At 45.9% G+C, this 22,900-nt stretch overlaps 1 protein-coding gene across 5 annotated transcripts in view; it reads left to right on the top strand.

The window, feature by feature from the left end:
• LOC144762467 (adhesion G protein-coupled receptor F5-like) overlaps positions 1-22,900 on the top strand; it is an 805,746-nt gene that overhangs the window by 277,432 nt on the left and 505,414 nt on the right. For all 5 annotated transcript variants that reach the window (XM_078647682.1, XM_078647677.1, XM_078647680.1 and 2 more), the window contains exon 5: positions 20,028-20,189. In XM_078647682.1, coding sequence (XP_078503808.1) covers positions 20,028-20,189 — 162 coding nt within the window. The remainder of the gene's footprint in view (positions 1-20,027; positions 20,190-22,900) is intronic.

Raw genomic sequence — 22,900 nt, 5'->3', positions numbered from 1 at the left:
GATATAACACCCTTCAAAAATTGGATCAGTCCCGCTGAATATTTAAATGGTTTGAATGGCTCTGCGTGAAAAAAAGGATACACGCGGGTATTAGACAAGCTATCTGAGCGGGCGGGAGGCTTCGCTATTGAATATTTTAAGGATTGATTCCCTTACCGATACACTCGCCTTCAGTCTCTGCTTCACGCGATGTGGAGCAAACGCGTCAGCGCTCAATTCAAACTTCGTTGTTTACGAAGTCCCTTATCTCTGTTCCCTCGCTAGCTCAGCATAGAGATGGGACTAAAAATATGCGACGGCCATTGCTGAGTGGTGTTTTTACTATTTAATGATGCCTGTGTTCGCTGTTCAAAAAGCGGATCCTTTATATATACTAATAACCTGCACGTGAACGAACCCGAAAGTTCATTTCTAGATGAAAATACATGAGAGTATTTAGATTACAATGTAAGGATAAATGAAAGAAATTTTGGATGTGTATTGATGTAGACCTGAAAAAGATATTAAATAATAAAGAAAAATATACAGAGAATTACCACTGGCATTAGATTCAAAGCATTATCTGCCTATTTACAATCTAACCATTACAATCTTATGAATACTTATTATAGTTACTACAATACCACTAAACTGAAAGTATGCCTGACTTTTTATTTACATGTCTGCATGTATCACTATGTGTTAGTGTCCCATGGGGTGCTGTGTTATAAGGACTGCTACGGGTACTTCTCTATGCTGCTACAAGAAGCATACCATATCCATTTTGTCATTTAACCCGGTGGGGGTCAAAGTCTGCAATTTACGAATCCAAAAAGCTTCCCTTTGGAGTAGAATTTTAGAGTTGTCCAAACCTAATCGTTGTGGAAGTGATTCGATGATCTGAAATCTCAGCTGCGCAATAGTATGCCCAGCTTCCCACCAATGTTTCGCAAGAGGCGATGTTAAATTCTTATTGCGAATGCGGCTTTTGTGCTCTGAGAGTCGCAGTTTCAGTTTGCGCTCTGTCTTTCCAACATATAATAAGCCACACGGGCATTTGATTGAATAAACCACATGCTCTGAATTACAGGTTGTGCTATGTCTCAGTAGAATTTTTTCACCTGTCCGTGGATGCAGTAAGATATTCCCAGGTATTACGTTGTTGCAATTTTTGCAATTATAGCAGCGTGTGGTGCATTTGTACTCTTCTAGTTGCTGATTAGTGCCCATATTTCGTGTGGGTTTATTCAATAACTCTTTCAAATTTTGCGCTCTCTTATATGCAAACAATGGTTTATTGCTGAATAGGGTACCAAAGTCTTTTTCCACTTGTACAATCTCCCACCTCTTCATAATGATACGTTTTATGTCTCTGGATGCGGTGGAATATTTTGAAACAAATACCATCCTCTTGTTCTCTGTCCTTGTTTTTTTCTTTAAAAGATCTACCCTCAGGATTGTCTTGATCTTGTCCACGTGTGCTTCCAGTAGTTTTCGCGGATACCCTCTGTCCAAGTAACGTTGTTTTTGTTCTTCAATGTACTTATCACAACTCTCCTTATCAGGAGATATTCTTTTGATCCTCATAAATTGAGACACCGGTAAGTGATTGATGAGGTTTGAAGGGTGGAAACTTCCATACAGTAATGCGGTGTTCTTGTCTGTAGGTTTCTTATAGAGGGTTGTGTTGATGGAGTTACCTTTAAGTTCAACCCATACGTCCAAGAAGGGTAGAGCTACCTTGCTGATAGTGTGCGTGAATTGAATTCTGGAATTTGCAAGATTCAAACTTTTGATATTTTGAATTAGATCCGAAGTCGACCATTTCCATATTATGAAGACATCGTCTATGTATCGCTTATAATATACAAGGCCATCTTGCCAAGTATAATCTTCAAGAATGTCATCCAGTTCAAACTTGGCCATAAAAATGTTCGCATATATACAGGCCCCCGGAAAACCCATTGCTGTCCCCGTGAGCTGCATATAGTAATCATTTTCCCATGTGAAGTAGCTGTTTTCTAAACAGAATTCAAACAATTGTAGTATTAGGCACTTCAATTCATCTGGTTTGTCATCTCGGAGTAAAGCCCACTCCATTGCTTCTAGGCCTTGTCTGTGAGGAATAGATGTATACAATGATGTCACATCAATTGTGCATAGAGTCCAATCCGTTACTCCTTCGGTATCGATAGTTGATAGACTCCGTAAGAAGTCCGAAGTGTCTTCCAAATAAGTTGGCCAAATTTGGATGAATGATTGCATATGGGCATCGATAAAGATGCCCAAATTCTCAAAGATAGATGAACAGCCAGACACTATCGGCCTGAACGGGGGATTCTTAAGGTCTTTATGCACTTTTGGCAAAAAGTATATCCTTGGTCTTCTCGGATAAATTTGCCTCAAATATCGCTTTGTCGTGGTGTTCAACCATCCCAATTCCTCTGACTTATCCAATATTGCATCAAGATTCCTAGTGATTGCAGTCGTTGGATCACCATGTAGTTTGGCATATGTATTCACATCCTGCACATGTTCAAATCCCTTCTTTACATAAAAATCCGAATCCATTATTACGAGTCCTCCTCCTTTGTCGGCTTTTTGGATTGTAATCTCTTTGTTGTTAATCAATGCTTGGAGAGTGCTGTATTCAGCCCTTGTTAAGTTGTTGAGTTTCCTCTTGTATTGAATCTTGCTCAGATCTGCCTTGACTAGCAACTCAAATGTATCCAGGCTTTTATGAGAGATTGGAGCCATAAAAGTACTTTTAGGCTTGAATTTAATTCCAGCTATTGACTTGAACGACATTGTGACGTGGTGCAAGCTCCCGTGTTGCAGTAGGGGAATATAACAATGTATTTAAGCGGGTGCTGCACTCCAAATAATCAATTTCAATTATTATCAAACGATGTGTGCTGTGTTTGGATTAGTGCCTGCACACTATGCAATGAAATGTATGTGGCCTGGCGCCAGAAGGCCACCAGGACTCCAACACGCACTACGAAATTAAATACTCCTTTTGTCAAGTTGCTATTCACTTTTATCCATGATACGGAGTCAGACCAAAGCCTCGTGATTAATATTTCTAGTCACCATTTAACTAAATCAGAGGAACAATTGCTTAACAAAGGAACAACTTTTGTCAATACTTACCATACGAATCAACTTGAGACAGAAATAGCTCTCTTTAAATTCATGAGGATTTTAAGATTGAAGCATTTTTTCACAATACTCAACCCCATTGAGAACGAAGACAACACTCCCATTAAATTCAAGCCTAAAAGTACTTTTATGGCTCCAATCTCTTATAAAAGCCTGGATACATTTGAGTTGCTAGTCAAGGCAGATCTGAGCAAGATTCAATACAAGAGGAAACTCAACAACTTAACAAGGGCTGAATACAGCACTCTCCAAGCATTAATTAACAACAAAGAGATTACAATCCAAAAAGCCGACAAAGGAGGAGGACTCGTAATAATGGATTCGGATTTTTATGTAAAGAAGGGATTTGAACATGTGCAGGATGTGAATACATATGCCAAACTACATGGTGATCCAACGACTGCAATCACTAGGAATCTTGATGTAATATTGGATAAGTCAGAGGAATTGGGATGGTTGAACACCACGACAAAGCGATATTTGAGGCAAATTTATCCGAGAAGACCAAGGATATACTTTTTGCCAAAAGTGCATAAAGACCTTAAGAATCCCCCGTTCAGGCCGATAGTGTCTGGCTGTTCATCTATCTTTGAGAATTTGGGCATCTTTATCGATGCCCATATGCAATCATTCATCCAAAATTGGCCAACTTATTTGGAAGACACTTCGGACTTCTTTTTTTTTTATAAAATTTTTATTTTCAGTTTCAGAGGAAAAAAAAACATCACACAGATGAAATTCACCAAGGTGCAATAAAATTCCCTCGAGGAGAACCAGTCCTGTAGCAGAACTGCATAAATGCCGAATCCACAATAACATAGGCAAATGTCCGGCATTGGCTAGTGTCCATGGCTGCCACGTCCATATTACGGCTGAACTAAACAGCCGGCCATAGGTCCTCGCTAGGTACCTTGGTGAACCATAACCCGATAAACAGAACAACCCCCCCTCCCACCCCTCCCCCCAAGGTGGCGACTCAATCAATCAAAACACTTCCGAACAACCAAGTTACACCTGAAACAAATGAAGTGACCTCAAGGATGCTGGGCAGACAGCTGACGGCAAGCCCTTAGACAGGAAATTCACCAATGGGCCCCATTGGAATTGGAAGTTCTTAAAATTACCAAGGAAAATGTCCGCCATTCTTTCCAAACTCAAGAGTTTCCACAGCCGGGCGTGCCACAGTGAGATGGCCGGTGCATCTTTTTGTTTCCAGGCAGCTGCCAATGTAATCTTGGCAGCACCCAGGCAAAGCCACAAAATCTTCTTGTCCGCCCTGGTTTGGTGCTCCAGACCGGGTTCTCGGAGGCCTAACAGGACGGAGGCCATCGAGTCCTCTATAGGATACTGCAGAATATCCCTAATATGCGAAAGGATCTCTTCCCAATAAGGCCGAATCACTGGGCAGTCCCACCAGATGTGGCGAAAGTCCCCAAGAAACCCACAGCCCCTCCAACATTTATCGGAAGTGGCCGGGTAGAAGCGATGTAGCCTGGTCGGGCATAAATACCACTGCATAAGAGTCTTGAGGTGGGCTTCCCTGAGGTGAAGCGAGTGATTAAACTTCGCTACATCCCTCCACAAAGCCGACCATTCAGTGTCTGAGATATCCCGCCCTAGCATCTCTTCCCATTGGCCCATATAACGAGGCCTAGGCGAGATCGCCGATTTAAGCAAAAGCTGGTACAGAAAGGAGATGACCCCCTTCATTGTCGACGTCCGCAGCAGGAAAGCCTCGAATGGAGAATGCGGTCTCGTGGCCGCCTCCAGTACCCCCGGGGACGTGGCCCAATGGAGCAGTTGCGCATGACGGTATTGGTCATTCTGGGGAACCCCATAGTCCCTCACGCAATTAGCAAAAGTGAGGGGGACCGGACCATGGAACAGGTGGGTCAGAGCCCTACATCCTCCCTCCCTCCAGGCATCGAAGTTCCCGTCCCGCTGCGCCGGCGGGAAGGCCGGATTGTAATGCAGGGGTGTGAAGGGTGAGGGGAACGTAGTCCAACGCTCGTCCCCAGCGAGTGTGTCCCATACCTTCAGGACAGTACTCGTAGGAGTACTTAAATATGCGTTCAAAGGGCGGTCCTTCTTGGGTTTCCAAGCCAAATCCCACACTGACCTCCCCGCCACACTCCGGTCCATGTGCAGCCAATGCTTCTCCGATTGTTGCTGCGACCACTCCACCAATATCCTCAACTGCGCCGCTTTATAATAAAGCTGGACATCAGGAAGACCCACACCGCCCTCAGACCGCGGTTTACGTAGTAGTGCAAAGGACAAGCGCGATCGGCCACCCTGCCACACAAATCGCAATATCTGCGTCCTAAGGCGCCGAAGATAGTCGCAGTCCAAAGAGATGGGTAAAGCCTGAAATAAATATAAATATTTAGGAAGAAGAACCATCTTTACAGCATGGATCCTGCCCAACCAGGACAAAAATTTAGGCTTCCACCTGTCCAATTCGGCTCGAGTCTTGGCCAATAAAGAGGGGAAATTGGCCGCGAATAATTTGCCCACAGTAGGAGTCAAGTGGACCCCCAAGTAGACAATCGAAGCAGCAGCCCAGGCTAAGGGTGTCAGAGTGCGCACTCGTTCTACTTCAACCGGCGAGAGAGTAAGATTCAGGATGTATGACTTGTTGTAGTTAACCTTGAAGCCGGCCACCGCCTCATAGGACAGCAGGGCCTCCCTAACACAAGGCAGCGAACGTTCCGGGTCCGCCACGGACAGAAGGACGTCGTCCGCGAAGAGCGTGATTTTGTGTTGCTCTCCCGTGAACGGAATGCCCTGAATGCCCGCATGTTCCCTCACCGCCACCGCCAAGGGCTCTATACTCAACGCAAACAGAAGCGGGGACAGGGGACAACCCTGCCTAGTGCCTCTGGTATGCGGGAAAAAAGCTGACAGGTGACCATTAACTCCCACTCGAGATCTAGGGCTGCAGAAGTTGGCTTTCACCATGGTAATGAACTTCTCCGAAAAGCCAAAAGCCACCATCGTACGAAACAGGAAGCGCCAGTCCACCCGGTCGAACGCCTTTTCGGCATCCAACCCCACCAGGACAGCCGGAATGCGAAACCGGTCCGCCTTTTCAATGAGATGCACTACTCTACGCGTATTGTCGTGAGTTTGACGCCCCTTGATAAACCCGGACTGGTCTGGGTGTATAATCGCTGGGAGCAGATCCTGCAGTCTATGCGCCAAGATCGCCGAGTACAATTTCGCATCCAAGTTAAGGAGCGCTATGGGGCGAAACGAGGCACACTGAGTGTGGTCTTTCCCCGGCTTCGGCAGAACCGTTATAACCGCCTCGGCCAGGGAACCCTCCGAAGAGCCAGACTCAGCCATGCTATTAAAAAGAGTCACCAAGAAATCACAAAGTTCAGATGCGAATGTCTTGTAGAAGACGGCAGTATATCCGTCAGGCCCAGGGGCCTTATGCAGTTTCAAATTCTTAATAGCCCCAAGGACTTCCTCTCTGGTAATCGGAGCCGCCAAGACGTCATTCCACTCACTGGACACCTGTGGAAGGGCCAAGCGCTGCAGATACTGCTCCTGGGCTCTCGCATCCAACTCAACTCCAGTGTAAAGATCCGCATAAAAGCGGCCAAAAACCGCAGCCTTGTCCTCATCCCGGTGATGCAACCCTCCCGCAGCGTCCCGAATCCCCCCGATATACTCACGCTCCCGCCTATCCCGCAGTTGCCTAGCCAGATGCCTGCCCACCTTATTACCGCAGGAATAAGACTGCCTGCCCAACCTCAATAGTGTCAGCTCAGCTCTGTTGTTGTAGTGAGCTCTCAATTTCCCACGAATAGCGGTCAAGGGCCGGAGAGTGATTCTAGAGGGGTTTAGCTTGTGAGCCTGCTCAAGTTTCGTCAGTTCGGTCTCCAGAGCCTCCCTGTCCCGGCGCCGCGCTTTATTAAGAGCCGCATTGAGGCCCAAGCAGGTGCCCCTGATGGACGCCTTCAGCGCATCCCAAGTGTTGGAGACCGAGGTGTCCGACACTGGGTTCAGCTCGAAAAATTCCCTGATGGCCTTACGGAGCGCCTTATTAGAGACATCATCCCGCACCACCGAAGCCGGGAAGTACCACTTCCGCTGCACATCACCAGAAGACGACCATCGAACGGTAAGCACCAACAGACTGTGGTCAGAGACCGAGAGTGGAAGAATGACGGAGTCAAGGACATCACCCCTAAGTGCCTGGCTAATAAAAATGTGGTCCAATCGGGAATAAGAATGATGGACATGCGAGAAAAAAGTGTAATCTCGGGTGGTAGAATGAAAAAAACGCCAGCTGTCCACCAGTCCTAGGTCACCCACCAACCGCTGCGAGGAGGGAGAAAACACCCCTGTATGAGTCCTATGGGAACCAGAGCTATCCACACTCGCATCCCACACCAGGTTAAAGTCCCCCAAGAGGAACAGGTTCCCTTCCGCAAAATCACCCACCCGTTGCAACACACCTTGTAAAAATTGATTTTGACCAGCATTGGGGACATATACCACCACAAAAGTACAAAGCCTCCCACGGACCAGCCCCTTCACCATCAGCCAGCGTCCATCCTTATCACCACACACATCATGAGGTTGGAAATGCAGTGTAGAGCGAAATAAGAGAGCTACCCCCCTGTGCTTCGAGGACGCCGAGGACCTATAGATAATGGGAAATGCCTTATGGCGAAGGCGCATCTCGTCCTTACGCGCCAGGTGTGTCTCCTGGAGCCCCACCACATCCAACTGGTGGTCAGCTATGTACTTCCATACCTTCTGCCGCTTTTGTGGCGAGTTCAGGCCCTTAACGTTCCATGTCCCTATGCTAACAGGCATGGCGATCCCAGAGACCAGAACACTCCATAGACAGCACTGAAGCCCCCACCCGCACAGTCATCCACCCGCCATGCAAAGGAAACAGTGACCAACGGCCCAAAGCCCCTTCCCAAGCCTCATCGGCCCAACCATCCGCCTCCCGTAGTCCTTCCACCAACGCAGCCAGATCTGTACACGCCACCATCACTCCCCTCCAGACCCACCAGAAGTGCCACAACGCGCTCCAGTCGCCACCATCAGTACCCACCCCCACCCCCCCAACAGTCCACCCCCCCCCTGAAAGAAAAAGGAACATCAATACAGTAAACGAAACAGAAACAGTGAACATGATACTCATCAGTCTCAGCTGTCCAAAGTTCGCGGAGATCCGACCACTCCGGGGACAGGGCAGGGAGACCATCTCGGTTCCTCCCAGGGTTATGGTCTGGGGAGTCTTCTCCAAAAGTACATCCATTCACCCAGACCAGGGGGCCCATGCCCTCTCCAGCGCCGATCCGTCATCACTCGATTCTCCATCATGCCGCACCAGAACTGGCCTGCGACACCGGCAGCGTCGCCGAAACTACTGAAGCCACTGCGTTCCCCCTTTCCTGCAGGCTGGAATTGCGGTCCGGGCGCCCCCGAACTGGTGAGGACCCCACTCTGTGCCAAGAGGAGGATCGACGTCGCCGCCGAGACGGGGAGGCATTCGACCCCTGGGACGGAGCAACATCATCCAAGCCTAAGAGATCCTTTGCCTCCTGAAGGGAGCGTGTCTGCACCAACCTATTCTGCCATCTGAAGATGATCCTGAAGGGATGACCCCAAGAATATGCGATGCTGCGCTCCCGCAGAAAGGAAGTCACCGGCCGAAAATCCCTCCTTTTTTGGAGCGTAGAAGCCGCCAAGTCCTGAAAAAGCTGAGGATGATGGTCCCTGAACTGCAGCGAAGTAATGGCCCTGGCTTTACGAAGGATTTGTTCCTTCACCTGAAAGTCATGGACACAGACAAGGATGTCCGGCGGCGGTCCCCCCCCTCTCCTGGGCAAACCAACGCGGTGGACTCTATCCATCTGGATATCCTTTACATCCTCGTCGTCCAAGATCTTCAGAAACAGTTCTTGTACATAGCCTCGCAGGTCTCCCGCCTCACCGTCCCAAGGCACCGCTTTAATACGTATGTTGTTCCGGCGGGAACGATTCTCTAGGTCTTCCGTGTGCGCCTGCAGGTCCAAATTCTGCTCCGTGAGACGGATGACATCCTGCTGAAGCATGTGCATATCATTGGCCGTGGTCAAATCATGGTCCTCTAGAGTCGCCACTCTCTCGCCAATCCCATCCACATCTCTCCTCACCTCACGGAGGTCAGACGCCAGCTGCGCCCGCAATTCGGAGATATCCTCCTTGATGGAAGCAAAAAGTTCGGTCATAAATGCCTTGGTGGCCGGGGCCTCATCATCGGACACTCTTGGCGACCCACTGGGACCGGGGGACGCCGGCTGCTGGGAAGATTTGGCCGCTCCGTCCTTCCCCACGCGCCCCTTGCGAACCTGGTTAGCCATAATTCCTGGCAGCCCTCGTCTGGGCGGACGGCCCCCCAGACACTTCCAAGGCCAAACGGTACAGGGTCCCGGCCTCGAGATGCGTTGATCGACTCCGTAGGGCAGCCCTACTCGATGTCCTCCACGCTACTTCGGGCCGGAGGCTCCCGGAAAATCCCTGGGCGCCGAGATCCCAATCGGCGAGAACGCACAGACACCAGGGAACAAGGAGCCCCCCGTCGCCGATGGCAAGCCCCTATGAGAACTGAGCAGCGGGGAAGCACAGCGTCCAGCTATCCAGGCGTCAGCGCTAAGCGTTCATGCGACCGGGGGAGCCAGGCAAAATGGCGCCGCCACTCTCCACTTCCAGACCGCCTCCTGACCTTCAGACGCGCTCCCCCTGCCTCTCTCCACTGCACTCTCCCTGGTCTCTGGGTCCACTATCCCCCTCCAGGGCAGCGCGGCCGGGCCCCGCTTCGTGGCACAAAAACACGTGGCGTCCGGAATGCGCCCTGAGACTCCACCGTCTCTCCGGGCCGGTACCCGTGGGCCTCCACGCTCCTACATAGACAGGTCCTCCCTCTCCTCCTGACCTGAAGCACCACCAGCGGCCTCTGGCAGATAGCGCCCCCTCCGCCGATTGCGTGGTGCGCCTCGAGCCGCCGGCGTCTGGGGGGACCCTCGGGTGGGCGGTGAGCGGGCTCCCTCCTCCGGCGCTGTAGCCCGAACTTCCGGCCGGCCTCCCGATCACTCGAGGCCGGTGATCCCAAGGCCTCACCCCTTCCTCGCTTCTGCCGCCTTCACGTGCGGCGCTGCGCTCCGCCGGCTGCACCGGACCCTTCCGCCACTCCTCATGGACCTCTGCTCACAGTCCGGGGGCCGATCTGTGCCGGCGACACCAAGCTATAAGTAGCTGTGTCGGATCGGCGCTGGAGAGGCACGGAAAAGCGTCCTACTCCGACGCCATCTTGGCCACCCACTTCGGACTTCTTACGGAGTCTATCAACTATCGAAGGAGTAACGGATTGGACTCTATGCACAATTGATGTGACATCATTGTATACATCTATTCCTCACAGACAAGGCCTAGAAGCAATGGAGTGGGCTTTACTCCGAGATGACAAACCAGATGAATTGAAGTGCCTAATACTACAATTGTTGGAATTCTGGTTAGAAAACAGCTACTTCACATGGGAAAATGATTACTATATGCAGCTCACGGCGACAGCAATGGGTTTTCCGGGGGCCTGTATATATGCGAACATTTTTATGGCCAAGTTTGAACTGGATTACATTCTTGAAGATTATACTTGGCAAGATGGCCTTGTATATTATAAGCGATACATAGACGATGTCTTCATAATATGGAAACGGTCGACTTCGGATCTAATTCAAAATATCAAAAGTTTGAATCTTGCAAATTCCAGAATTCAATTCACGCACACTATCAGCAAGGTAGCTCTACCCTTCTTGGACGTATGGGTTGAACTTAAAGGTAACACCATCAACACAACCCTCTATAAGAAACCTACAGACAAGAACACCGCATTACTGTATGGAAGTTTCCACCCTTCAAACCTCATCAATAACTTACCGGTGTCTCAATTTATGAGGATCAAAAGAATATCTTCTGATAAGGAGAGTTGTGATAAGTACATTGAAGAACAAAAACAACGTTACTTGGACAGAGGGTATCCGCGAAAACTACTGGAAGCACACGTGGACAAGATCAAGACAATCCCGAGGGTAGATCTTTTAAAGAAAAAAACAAGGACAGAGAACAAGAGGATGGTATTTGTTTCAAAATATTCCACCGCATCCAGAGACATAAAACGTATCATTATGAAGAGGTGGGAGATTGTACAAGTGGAAAAAGACTTTGGTACCCTATTCAGCGATAAACCAGTGTTTGCATATAAGAGAGCGCAAAATTTGAAAGAGTTATTGAATAAACCCACACGAAATATGGGCACTAATCGGCAACTAGAAGAGTACAAAGGCACCACATGCTGCTATAATTGCAAAAATTGCAACAACGTAATACCTGGGAATATCTTACTGCATCCACGGACAGGTGAAAAAATTCTACTGAGACATAGCACAACCTGTAATTCAGAGCATGTGGTTTATTCAATCAAATGCCCGTGTGGCTTATTATATGTTGGAAAGACAGAGCGCAAACTGAAACTGCGTCTCTCAGAGCACAAAAGCCGCATTCGCAATAAGAATTTAACATCGCCTCTTGCGAAACATTGGTGGGAAGCTGGGCATACTATTGCGCAGCTGAGATTTCAGATCATCGAATCACTTCCACAACGATTAGGTTTGGACAACTCTAAAATTCTACTCCAAAGGGAAGCTTTTTGGATTCGTAAATTGCAGACTTTGACCCCCACCGGGTTAAATGACAAAATGGATATGGTATGCTTCTTGTAGCAGCATAGAGAAGTACCCGTAGCAGTCCTTATAACACAGCACCCCATGGGACACTAACACACAGTGATACATGCAGACATGTAAATAAAAAGTCAGGCATACTTTCAGTTTAGTGGTATTGTAGTAACTATAATAAGTATTCATAAGATTGTAATGGTTAGATTGTAAATAGGAGGATAATGCTTTGAATCTAATGCCAGTGGTAATTCTCTGTATATTTTTCTTTATTATTTAATATCTTTTTCAGGTCTACATCAATACACATCCAAAATTTCTTTCATTTATCCTTACATTGTAATCTAAATACTCTCATGTATTTTCATCTAGAAATGAACTTTCGGGTTCGTTCATGTGCAGGTTATTAGTATATATAAAGGATACGCTTTTTGAACAGCGAACACAGGCATCATTAAATAGTAAAAACACCACTCAGCAATGGCCGTCGCATATTTTTAGTCCCATCTCTATGCTGAGCTAGCGAGGGAACAGAGATAAGGGACTTTGTAAACAACTAAGTTTGAATTGAGCGCTGACGCGTTTGCTCCACATCGCGTGAAGCAGAGACTGAAGGCAAGTGTATCGGTAAGGGAATTAATCCTTAAAATATTCAATAGCGAAGCCTCCCGCCCGCTCAGATAGCTTGTCTAATACCTGCGTGTATCCTTTTTTTCACGCAGAGCCATTCAAACCATTTAAATATTCAGCGGGACTGATCCAATTTTTGAACCCGCAGGTAAGCGAATGTGCTATACCGAGTTGGTAATGTTGAAGGGTGTTATATCCGCGTGTTACTAAAGCCTGTGCATTGGTCTCAATGTTTTACAGGCTGAATCATACAAGGAGCGTGAGAGCGGGGTCAAGTTATAACGGAATGCCCTGCAGGTAAAATGAGCTTCTTTATACAAACGCTTGTACCGTTTATTGTAATATTTGACAAGAGGAATTAAGATCCACTTGTTCACACATTTCAGAGTTGACGGATTAAGGCTACATTTAGGAAAACCACAGGTGAGCCCAATACAGCGTTTAAGTTGTTGGTATATTGTCATTTCAATGAGCCTTATTTTTTCAATAGTCCGATAATCAAAAGTTTGTGATTATCATTATCTTTCACAGACTTTGTACATCCAAGACAGCATTAGCGTTTTTCTCACATGCACTATATTACATAGTGGCACGTAACACTTGCAATAACGAGGTAAGCTTAGCATTATCAGAAACATTAGTTAGCAATATTGATTCTCCCTGGCACCAAGAGTAACAAGGTTTCCTTTTCTCTCTTTCTTTTTTCTTTAACAGACCCCTGACGAAGGGGCTGATGCCCCGAAATGCATTGGGTGTTATTGTATTGTTTTGTAATATTTAATGTATAAATCCATATGTCTGTTCTTTGAAAGTAATGTAAATTTAGATAATTCCAAATGATTTATTTCTTATGATGATTGTAATGATTTGAACCTTTGATGATTTATCATGGATAAAAGTGAATAGCAACTTGACAAAAGGAGTATTTAATTTCGTAGTGCGTGTTGGAGTCCTGGTGGCCTTCTGGCGCCAGGCCACATACATTTGAAGTTTGGGAGAGTGCAATGAAGATGGTGACTGTAAGAATGGAGAATAGAAGAGTGCAGTTTGGAGAAAAGGCTGTGGCCCCATCAGGATATTGTGTATTAGAATTTGGCACATTGCCTACGCACTTCATGATACTGGCATCCGAGACAAGGCCCTGCACTGGACCCACTCCTTCCTCACCTGTCGAACACAGCAAGTCAGACTACCTCAGTTCTTCTCCGAGATCACCTATGGAGTACCCCAGGGCTCATCCCTGAGCCCCAACGTCTTCAACGTTTACATGGCTTCACTCGTGGCCATCGTCAGGACCTACAGACTCAACATTGTCTCCAATACCAATGACACCCAACTGATCCTCTCCCTCACCAACGAACCCATAACCGCAAGAAACTACTTCCACAGCAGGATGAAGGCCATTGCCACCTGGATGAAAAACAGTTGCCTCAAACTCAACCTGTGCAAGATCGAAGTCTTCATCCTGGGACCCACCCCATCAACTTGAGATGACTCCTGGTGGCCCGCCGCAGTGGGAATCCCTTCACCCCCTTGGACCACGCATGAAACCTCGGTATCATACTGGACTCCTCGCTCACCCATTGCCAACTGGATGAAAAACAGTTGCCTCAAACTTAACTCGTACAGGACCAAAGTCTTTATTCTGGGACCCACCCCTTCAGCTTGGGATGACTCCTGGTGGCCCACCACATTGGGAACCACTTCAGCCCCACAGACCATGCACAAAACCTCGGCATCATACTGGACTCCTCGCTCACAGCAAACTGTCAGGTAAATGCTGTCTCCTCATCATTCCACATGCTTTGCCTGCTTTGAAAGACATTCAGATTGATCCCCAACGAATCCAGAAAAACAGTCACCCAGGCACTCATCAGCAGCAGATTCGACTATGGCGGCGCACTCTATGCCGGCGGCACCAAGAAACTCTTCAAGAAACTAAAGAATATTAAAAATGCCACAGCCAGACTGGTCCTTGATATCACCTGCTGCAGCCACATCACTGAACTCCTCCAAGAAATCCACTGGCTCCCAGTCAACAAAAGAATCACTTTAAGCTCCTCACACACGCCTACAAAGCCCTCCACAATGCAGTACCAGCATACCTGAACCACGTACCCACAAGACACTTCCGCTCCACCCAACTGACCCTGGTCACCGTCACTCTGGGCCAGAGGGAGATCCTTCTCCTACATCACCTCAAGACCTGGAACAACCTGCCTGTCCACCTCAGACAATACCTGTTGCTGACCCAGTTCAGAAAGGATCTCAAGACCTGGTTCTTTGGCTGAACCCCAGTGCACAGACGGATCAGCAGCCCCCTCCACACCCCCCCACGCAGCGCCTTGAGGCCCTCACTGGTGAGTAGCCACGCTTTACAAATCCTGATTGATTCATTCACTTCCTTCAGATTCATTGGGTTCGACAGGAGGTTCATGGATGAAAGCATGGTATGACCTAAGTTGAAGGAGAAATAGTTGCAATTCTACACAAATAGAAGACTTTAGAAATTCATAATTTTCTCTCTGTTCAACCTGAGCCATGGTTAGTAGGCTTACTGTATATTTCAAGACCAGTCTGGCAGTCACCACCTCTTTTATGGTTTTATGTCTTTTGCTCCAAAATCTAAATTAAATATGAATAATAAAGGCAGGTGAACCCTTCATCGTTTAAATCTCCCATCTGCCTTGAGTTGACAATGCTTCAGTAAGTTGAAGTATTCCGCTGTGACTCACCTTGCTTGATAGTCATTAAGAAAAGGAGGACTGGAAAGGTATAAGATGAAAATATCAAGACTCTTTCTAGACAAAACTCCTGATCAACTTGGGGCAGATTACTTCAACATGAATGTCCTACTTTAGGGGCAGGCAGTGAAAAGTGTCTCTGTACAATTCAAAGGTTCCAGACACTAACTTTTTCCTGAACATTTATGGTCCTTTCACAAATTTCCAAAGCAGCAGAAAGTTTTGGTTGCAGGAGTCAATCATTGTTTTATGATGGTTAAGAATAGCCAATCATCGAACTAAACGCCTACTAGCCGTAGCAACACTTGTCTCCCTACTTCAAGATCAGAGGCCCCAAAATTGTTTTTTTGTGTTATTGTTATGTTTGCATTTCCCAGCTATGTCTTTACTCAAAGACCCTCTAAAAAGAAAAAAACTTCATAGACAGTCCGAGCCATCAAGCATGGTGAAGGTAATATGCAAAGTAACAAAATGAATGATTTTTATGAAAATATGGTCAACTTAAGCAAAGCCTTGTATTGTCAGAAAATTATGAAGCATTAGACTGAGTACTAGAAGCTGTTAATTATAGCTCAAGGATGCTATGAGACTGTATACAAGACAAGTTAATATTATTTCCAAACATTTGTACAGCACTGCTTTTTTGCTCAAAACTCAGATAAGATGTGTAACAAATGATGACCAGTTTTCACAGTTAATTCTTTGGCTTGTAGTTGTGCTTTTAGAATAGATGCCACTACATGCCCCAAAATCCAAAGGAACAGGAGAACTAGATGAACTGACTCTTACATTGGAAATGAATTAATGACATCGCTTGGCGAGGGCTATAGAAATAAAGAACAACTAATTATATGGACAAATGTACCCCTCAATGAAACATTAAAAAGGATATTGCAATTCACCTTGGTGTTCCATAGCTTCACAAAGGCCTCCAGCCAGCAGCCCCATGTCTCTATATGGTTAGGGAACTCTTCTGAGACTTTCAATATCCTTATAATGTGCATTTGGGGTTACACTGTCCCATGTATCTGATGTATTGTTTATATAAATTCCATATATGATAGAAAAATCCTACATTTGCCATATACAGTTTCTGAACACAAGACAGGCAAGGACTACAGAATATTATAATAAACTGTTCATTCAGCATTAAATTTACTATTTCGCAAAGGCATTATATAAACTTGAAACATCATCAACCTGTACAAAAAGAATTTGGGAGAATTGAAATTCCACCTTTTCAATCACTACTGCTAATAAACATGTTTAGCTTTATCGCTGAGTGGACAACAGGCAATCCTCAGGTGCTGCTGAAGGGTGACACTAATCCTTGGTGTAAGAAATTGGATTATTGATTGGGGGGGTGGTAGCTCCACTCAGGCAACAACTACAATCCGTGTCAGGGTCAACCACGGAAGTCACTAAATTAATCTGTGCTTAATCCTATGGTAGCTTGGCACAGACCAGTCCAGCTTAACTTAGAAGCAATGTGTGAAGTACTTATGCAGCACACCAACAATAATAGAGTGGAAACAAAACACAAGAAAAATCATGAAATAATTTAGAAACATAGAGAAAATGTGAATAAATAAAATGATACCTGAACAACAAAAATCCGATCAGTGGAATGGGACATATTCAATTGTAACTTTATTTATTGAAAATAGTGCCTAAAAGCACAAAGCACCACTCACAGGCATCTGGTCACACTAGACCAGAGAAATGTCACAGTTAAGGCCAACCTTGATGGAGTGTGGACCTGATATAGGGACCAGGTTAGTCCCTTCAAAAAGTTATCTTCTAAGTCCAGAACAAAGAGTTCTGTTCTCGTTGGAGGAGGCCACTAGGAGGCTGAGCTTCACAAACGGTTGTTGCTATAGCGTAAAACGCTGGTCAGGTGTTGTGTATGTACTTCACTGTAGCTACATTTGGTGGTCGTCCAGGCTATTTTTGCTGCAGCGTGAAGTGCAGGTCTCCTGTTGCCACTCACTGTGGATAGTTGTTTATGGCATGAAGAGCAGGTTTCACCAGATCTTTGCACTGGTGGTCATCACACAGCAAAGTTTCAGCAGGAATGGGCCACCTTTCATTGATGAGTAACCAAAACTATGGGATTTTCACCTTCCGTTCAGGAGGAGTATATCTGATGCCAGTCAAGGGTCCAGGACCTGGGCACCTCTTGGGCATCAGGGCTCCCTCCGGCAGAGACTAGCAGCAGGACTTAGACAGGTCCATTTCAGATCCAGGCATGTCCAGTTGCAGCAGGTCAGGCGGACAGTTGCCAAGTGCCTCTAAAGCTTGTTCTTTTTCTATATCTCACACAGTAGATCAGCCATCTGGCCCTAGAAGTCACTCTAGCTTGGGATGAAGGCAAACAAGTCAAACCTTCCTTCTCAAACTGAAACGCAGTCCTTCAAGCAGCAGGGCAGTTATCTGGCATTAGGGCAGTCCTTCTTCTATAACTTTCACAGGTCCAGGAGTGTTCTAATGAGTGACTCTGCTGGTCCAATATTTATACCTGTGCCCGCATTTGTGTGGCCTTTTTGGGGTGGGGCTCGCTTTCCTTTGCCCACATCTAGTTCTGGAAAGTTCTTCGCTAACCCTGTGTAGGCTCCAAACTGTCTGGGGTGGCAAAAGGAAGGGAAGACCTTGTCAGGTGATTTTATGTGTGCAGAAGACAAAGCCCTTTGAAGTATAAGTGGGACTTTTTACTGCCCCTCCCCAGTCATCCTGCAAAGAGGGCTGGTCCAGTAGACATTATGTTACTCTCAGGAAGCAATGCGCAAACCCCAACAGCAGAGCCATTCAAACGCATGTGACCCAGGACACTGACAGAAGGCACATATGGTTGAGACAAGAAAATGCCAGTCTTGTAAAGTGGCATTTTCAGAATTGTAATATAAAATCAGATTTCACCATTAAAGAGGATTTTAAATTACAAATAATAGGAGTATAAACAGCGTATCTCTACCTGTTCCCAATATTAAAAAAAGCCCTTAATAAATATAATATGGTACCCCAATATTAGTCAATGTGAGAGAAAAGGCTTACAGCAGTGAAAAACAACTTTAGAAGTTTTCCCTTGTTAGGCCATGTAAAACTTGCGTACACATGCCCTACTTTTTAAATATAATGTACTCTGCCCTATAGGCCTTTGGGGCTTACCTTGGGAGTGGCTTATCAGTATTAAAAAGGAAGGTTTATGCCTGGCAAAAGGTTGCTTTTGCCAGGTTGAAATGACAGTTTAAACCGCACACCCAAGCTGGCCTGAGATATGTTTAAAGGGCTACTTAGGTGGTCGGTACAATGAGTGCTGCAGGCCTACTCTTAACATTTAATTTACAGACCTTATGCACATGTAGTACCACTTTACTAAGGACTTACAAGTGAATTAAGAGTGCCAGTTGAGTGTAAGGGTATTTCACCACGCTTTAAGGAGAGAGCACAAGCACTTTAGCACTGGTTAGCAGTGATAAAGTGCAGACCGTCCTAAAGACAAGAAAAGCATATGTGGTAAACAGTAGGGGTGATGGCAGGAGGTATGGGGGAATACCACTCTAAGGTTGTCAGGTCTAACACATGAATAACAGACAGAGCTAAAGTAAAGGTGCTAGGGCCTGAATCTCAGAAGCCTAAAGAGGATGGTGGGACTTGTATAGATGCTTCTAATATTATAATCAAGGTAGAAGGCAGTGAAAAAGTGAAAGGATAAGGTATATCCAATCAAAGCACTGGAAGATCAAAATACTTCTCTTTACAGGTCAAAAACTAGATGAAGGAGAGTGGCAGCCAAAGCAGGGTCTGAAATTGATAGAACATCCATTGAGTGATGAGCAAGGTGCAGACCCAAATGCCATATGATAAAACATTGGTAATAATAAGTCTGTCCGACAATAAGTCTGTCAGTAGACGGAACTAAAATGTAGTTCATAAAAAGTTTTAAATAACCCGGCATTTCAAGGTAAATGTTAGAAATATATGTATGAATGAATGCCGTGGTTTTATTCTTACTGGCAGTGAAGAGAGAAAGCGTGTATTGTTCCGGGGTGAAAGTCCATGGACAGAGGCACACAGTGATGGGGCAAAATGTAGACCCCAGATCCTAATAGGTGTGAGAAACGTATTACAGACTAGGAAGAAGGTTTGGTTATTCACATTAAAGGACATGAAATCCATACAGATATTTTATTTGGGTAAATTGTAGGACAAACAAGTTAACACGTACAAACCAAAACAAGTCTGGCAGTGGGCTTCAAGGGCATGTTTGCCCTGAGTTTCCTCACTATGGTGAGGAGGGACAAGGCTTAACCCTGCTATCCGTCTTCTCTTGGAGATGCACTCTCACAATATTTCATATTCAAACAATATTCTTGTTTGTATAGCTCCTAAAAGCTGTACAAAGATAGGTCTGGTTTGCAATGTTATTGTGCCTATTGTTTATCTGAAATGAAGCAGTGTGCGAATTCACAATTTATGACATATTACATAGGACTCAAAATGTGTTTGTTCCAAGTACACTCAATCTTAGATATTATACCCATTACTGCATTACTCCTCTGTTACATTTTAATATGTGACTTTCAGTTTTCATAAATGTATACAGTTTAGCATGTTCTTATACTCGTCGATTGAAATGCATTCATATGAACGCTAAATAAAGACATCAGAGCACCTGAAAGCGTGTTAACATCTAGTTTGTGTAGACATCGTTGTTATCTTGCCACACCTTTAACGTAAATGGACTTCCTTCATGTGTTTTGCTTGTTAGTCTGCACCGCGAAGGAGAGCGGGGTGAATTGTTCCTGTGAAAGTGGTTACGTCTGGCCAAGTGATGTTTGTCCTGCAACCCCTACGTGTTCCGGCTCGTCCACAACATGTGATTGCCTTAACGCATTTCCCTCCGGAGGATGTGAGCTCTCTCTGCCTCCAGGTATGGAACTCGTTTTCAACAAATAACGTTTTTTGGCACTGTGTTATTAAGTTTCCACCTGCAGTTGGGCTTCTCTTTAACCTGATAGGTTGTGATAGTCACCTATTGACCTTGATATATGCTACATAAATATGATTGGTCCAAAGGACAAGACAGGGCGGCGAGCCAATAGCAGCCCTGGAAATAAATCTCAGATTAGCCCCATGTTTTTCTCAGCATGCATAGTGAGGAGGTCAGTGGTCTTTGTTTGCAGCAGGGAAACATGTCTGTGTCATAAGAGCATTCAGTACATGATACAAAATACTGGATGCACTGCAAACAAAGGTATACCATAGCAGACGCACTGCATATGATACAGTGTGCCTCAATGGACACGTGGTCACCGATAATCTTCTGAGACAAGAAAAAAGCAGCATTTATAAATATTGATACTGTCCAGGACATAATGCCCTTCACGATGCTTGTGCCGAAGCTTCAGAACTGATGCTACCATCAGAGTTGAAGCTAAAGTTTGCTGCTGAATACATGGTTATTTATTCAAATCTTTCATCAGCCTCCATAGCAGACCAGTCCCAGGCCCCTGATTGTTATGCCAGAACCATGAAGACATAGACTCATGAAGTAAAAACACAATCCCTTGTAAATATGGATGTGCACTTTCTAATCACGGAAGGGAACTATGGGGCCTATTAGGATTGCGGACGGACCTGCATCCGTCCGCCACCCCGAGGTGCAGCGGCGGTCCCTCCGGTGCAATTAGGATGTGACCGTCACATCCCGTATCTTTAACCTTGAGGCGGGTGCTGCTTGAAACAGCACCCGCCACAAGGTTAAAAATGCATGTTTTACATTTACATGCACAAAGCGGCAGGCACCGCGCGGTGCCTGCCGCTTTGTGCATGTAAATGCTGGGAAGTACCCTAGGTACCCCCCATATGCACCCCCCAGCCCCCGACACCCTGGGGGCCCACAACGGGCCCCCAAACACCAAAGTCCACATGTTTTTCCACGGCGGAAAAGCCGCCGTGGAAAAGTATGTGTCGATGTACATCCTAATTTGGCTGACGGTGTTTTGCAGACACCGCCACCAAATAGCCCTCCACACCCCGCGGATCAACGGCGGACGGACCTGCCGTCCGCCGCTGGTCCCACCGCAATTCCACCGCCATCCTAATCTAGCGGTGGGTGTTTTCTGTGGCCGCGGCGGTGAATCCGCATCCTCCAGGCCGGCGGTGGCTTCCGCCGGCCCGGAGGATGCGGATTCACCGCCATCCTAATCGACCCCATAGTTAGGGAACACTCATGTTCTATCCCTAATAAAAGAAATGCCTGATGTTTTCAATGAGTAAAGCACAAAAGAGTCTCCCTTAGTAAATAGTATTCAATTTGACGAATGTAGAATGCTTTTAATTGCACATTTTGCTCATATTTGCTACATTGCATCAGATATATTGGTTTAACAAATTGTGAACTAGCCACAAGACTGAAAACTATAGAAACAGAATGACAACCCTCCACACGGTTCCAGCTGCTGGGCCTCAGAGCAGCAGTGCCATGTGCAGCCCTTCTATGAAAACATGGCCGCCCCCAGTGCACAGCGCATGCCCTCATGGAAGTTTACAGATAACATCACAAATAACATATTCGTTGGCATCACTGGTGAAATCATGTACAACATCACCATTGTAGACACTTACAAATTATCTCAAGGTAGATGGGAAACCGGTTAGAGGTAAGTTACAAGTGAAATTGAAGCCGCTCTAGGTTCAATGATGCTGTTACTTCATCAATATGTGTGCATGGCGAGTGACTGGCATAGGGCTAGCCCTGGGGCTTCGCTGAGCGCAACCGAAAGTACCGGAGTGTATTTCCATTCATTCGACTAATTTCGTTAAAGATGCTCGTGTCAAATATCATTTGCCATATTTATACAGTCTTTGTTCATATTCACTCACTAAGCAATAGATTGAGAAAATCAGCTTTGCTGAATGCATTTCGAGTACATGGTACTCAGTCAGAAAGCTGATTAGTGTAAACTGTAAGGCATATTCCTGATTAAAAAAAAGAGATAGGAGAAATTAACAATTATTGCACTACTATTGCCATGACAATAAAGGAAATATGACTTTCTCTTTTGTGAGTTCCAAATACCTGTTGACTCAGCGGTGAGTGTCGACCTGGGTTATTGGCCAACCCTACAGTGACGCAAGCATGAATTCTTCCTGAATAGCCTTGCTGAACCACCCTTGAGTGGGGAGCATCCAATAGAAATACTGAGAGCTGCTCACACCCCCACACCTTGTCAACATGGAGTGATGTGATTTGCTTCATGTGGAATTCCTCTTCTACAGATTTGTCATCATGCCTGATTGAGCCTCCCACCTTTAGTGACGACTTTGAAAGCACAGGTGAGGGTGGAGTTGAAGTGTCACATATAGTTGGTCCATAGTTATGTACTTCTACAAAGTGTTGCTAGGCAACTAAAGATTTAGGGCCACATGTAGATGGCCCAATACCGGTTGGTAACGGCCGAAATTACCGAATTTCGGCCGTTACCGCCCGGTATTGGGAATTTAAGATGTAGGTGGCCTAAATTGCAAATTCGGTAATTTACCGATTCGGTATTTTAAGGAATCGGTAAATTACTGATTCCTTAAAATACCGAATCGGTAAATTTCTGAATTTGCAATGTAGGGAGCACTCAAATGAGT

Source organism: Lissotriton helveticus, chromosome 6 (assembly GCF_964261635.1).
Source record: "Lissotriton helveticus chromosome 6, aLisHel1.1, whole genome shotgun sequence".
Lineage (NCBI taxonomy): Eukaryota > Metazoa > Chordata > Amphibia > Caudata > Salamandridae > Lissotriton > Lissotriton helveticus.
The sequence above is the reverse complement of the archived record's forward strand: the minus strand, read 5'-3'. Positions and strand labels throughout refer to the sequence as shown.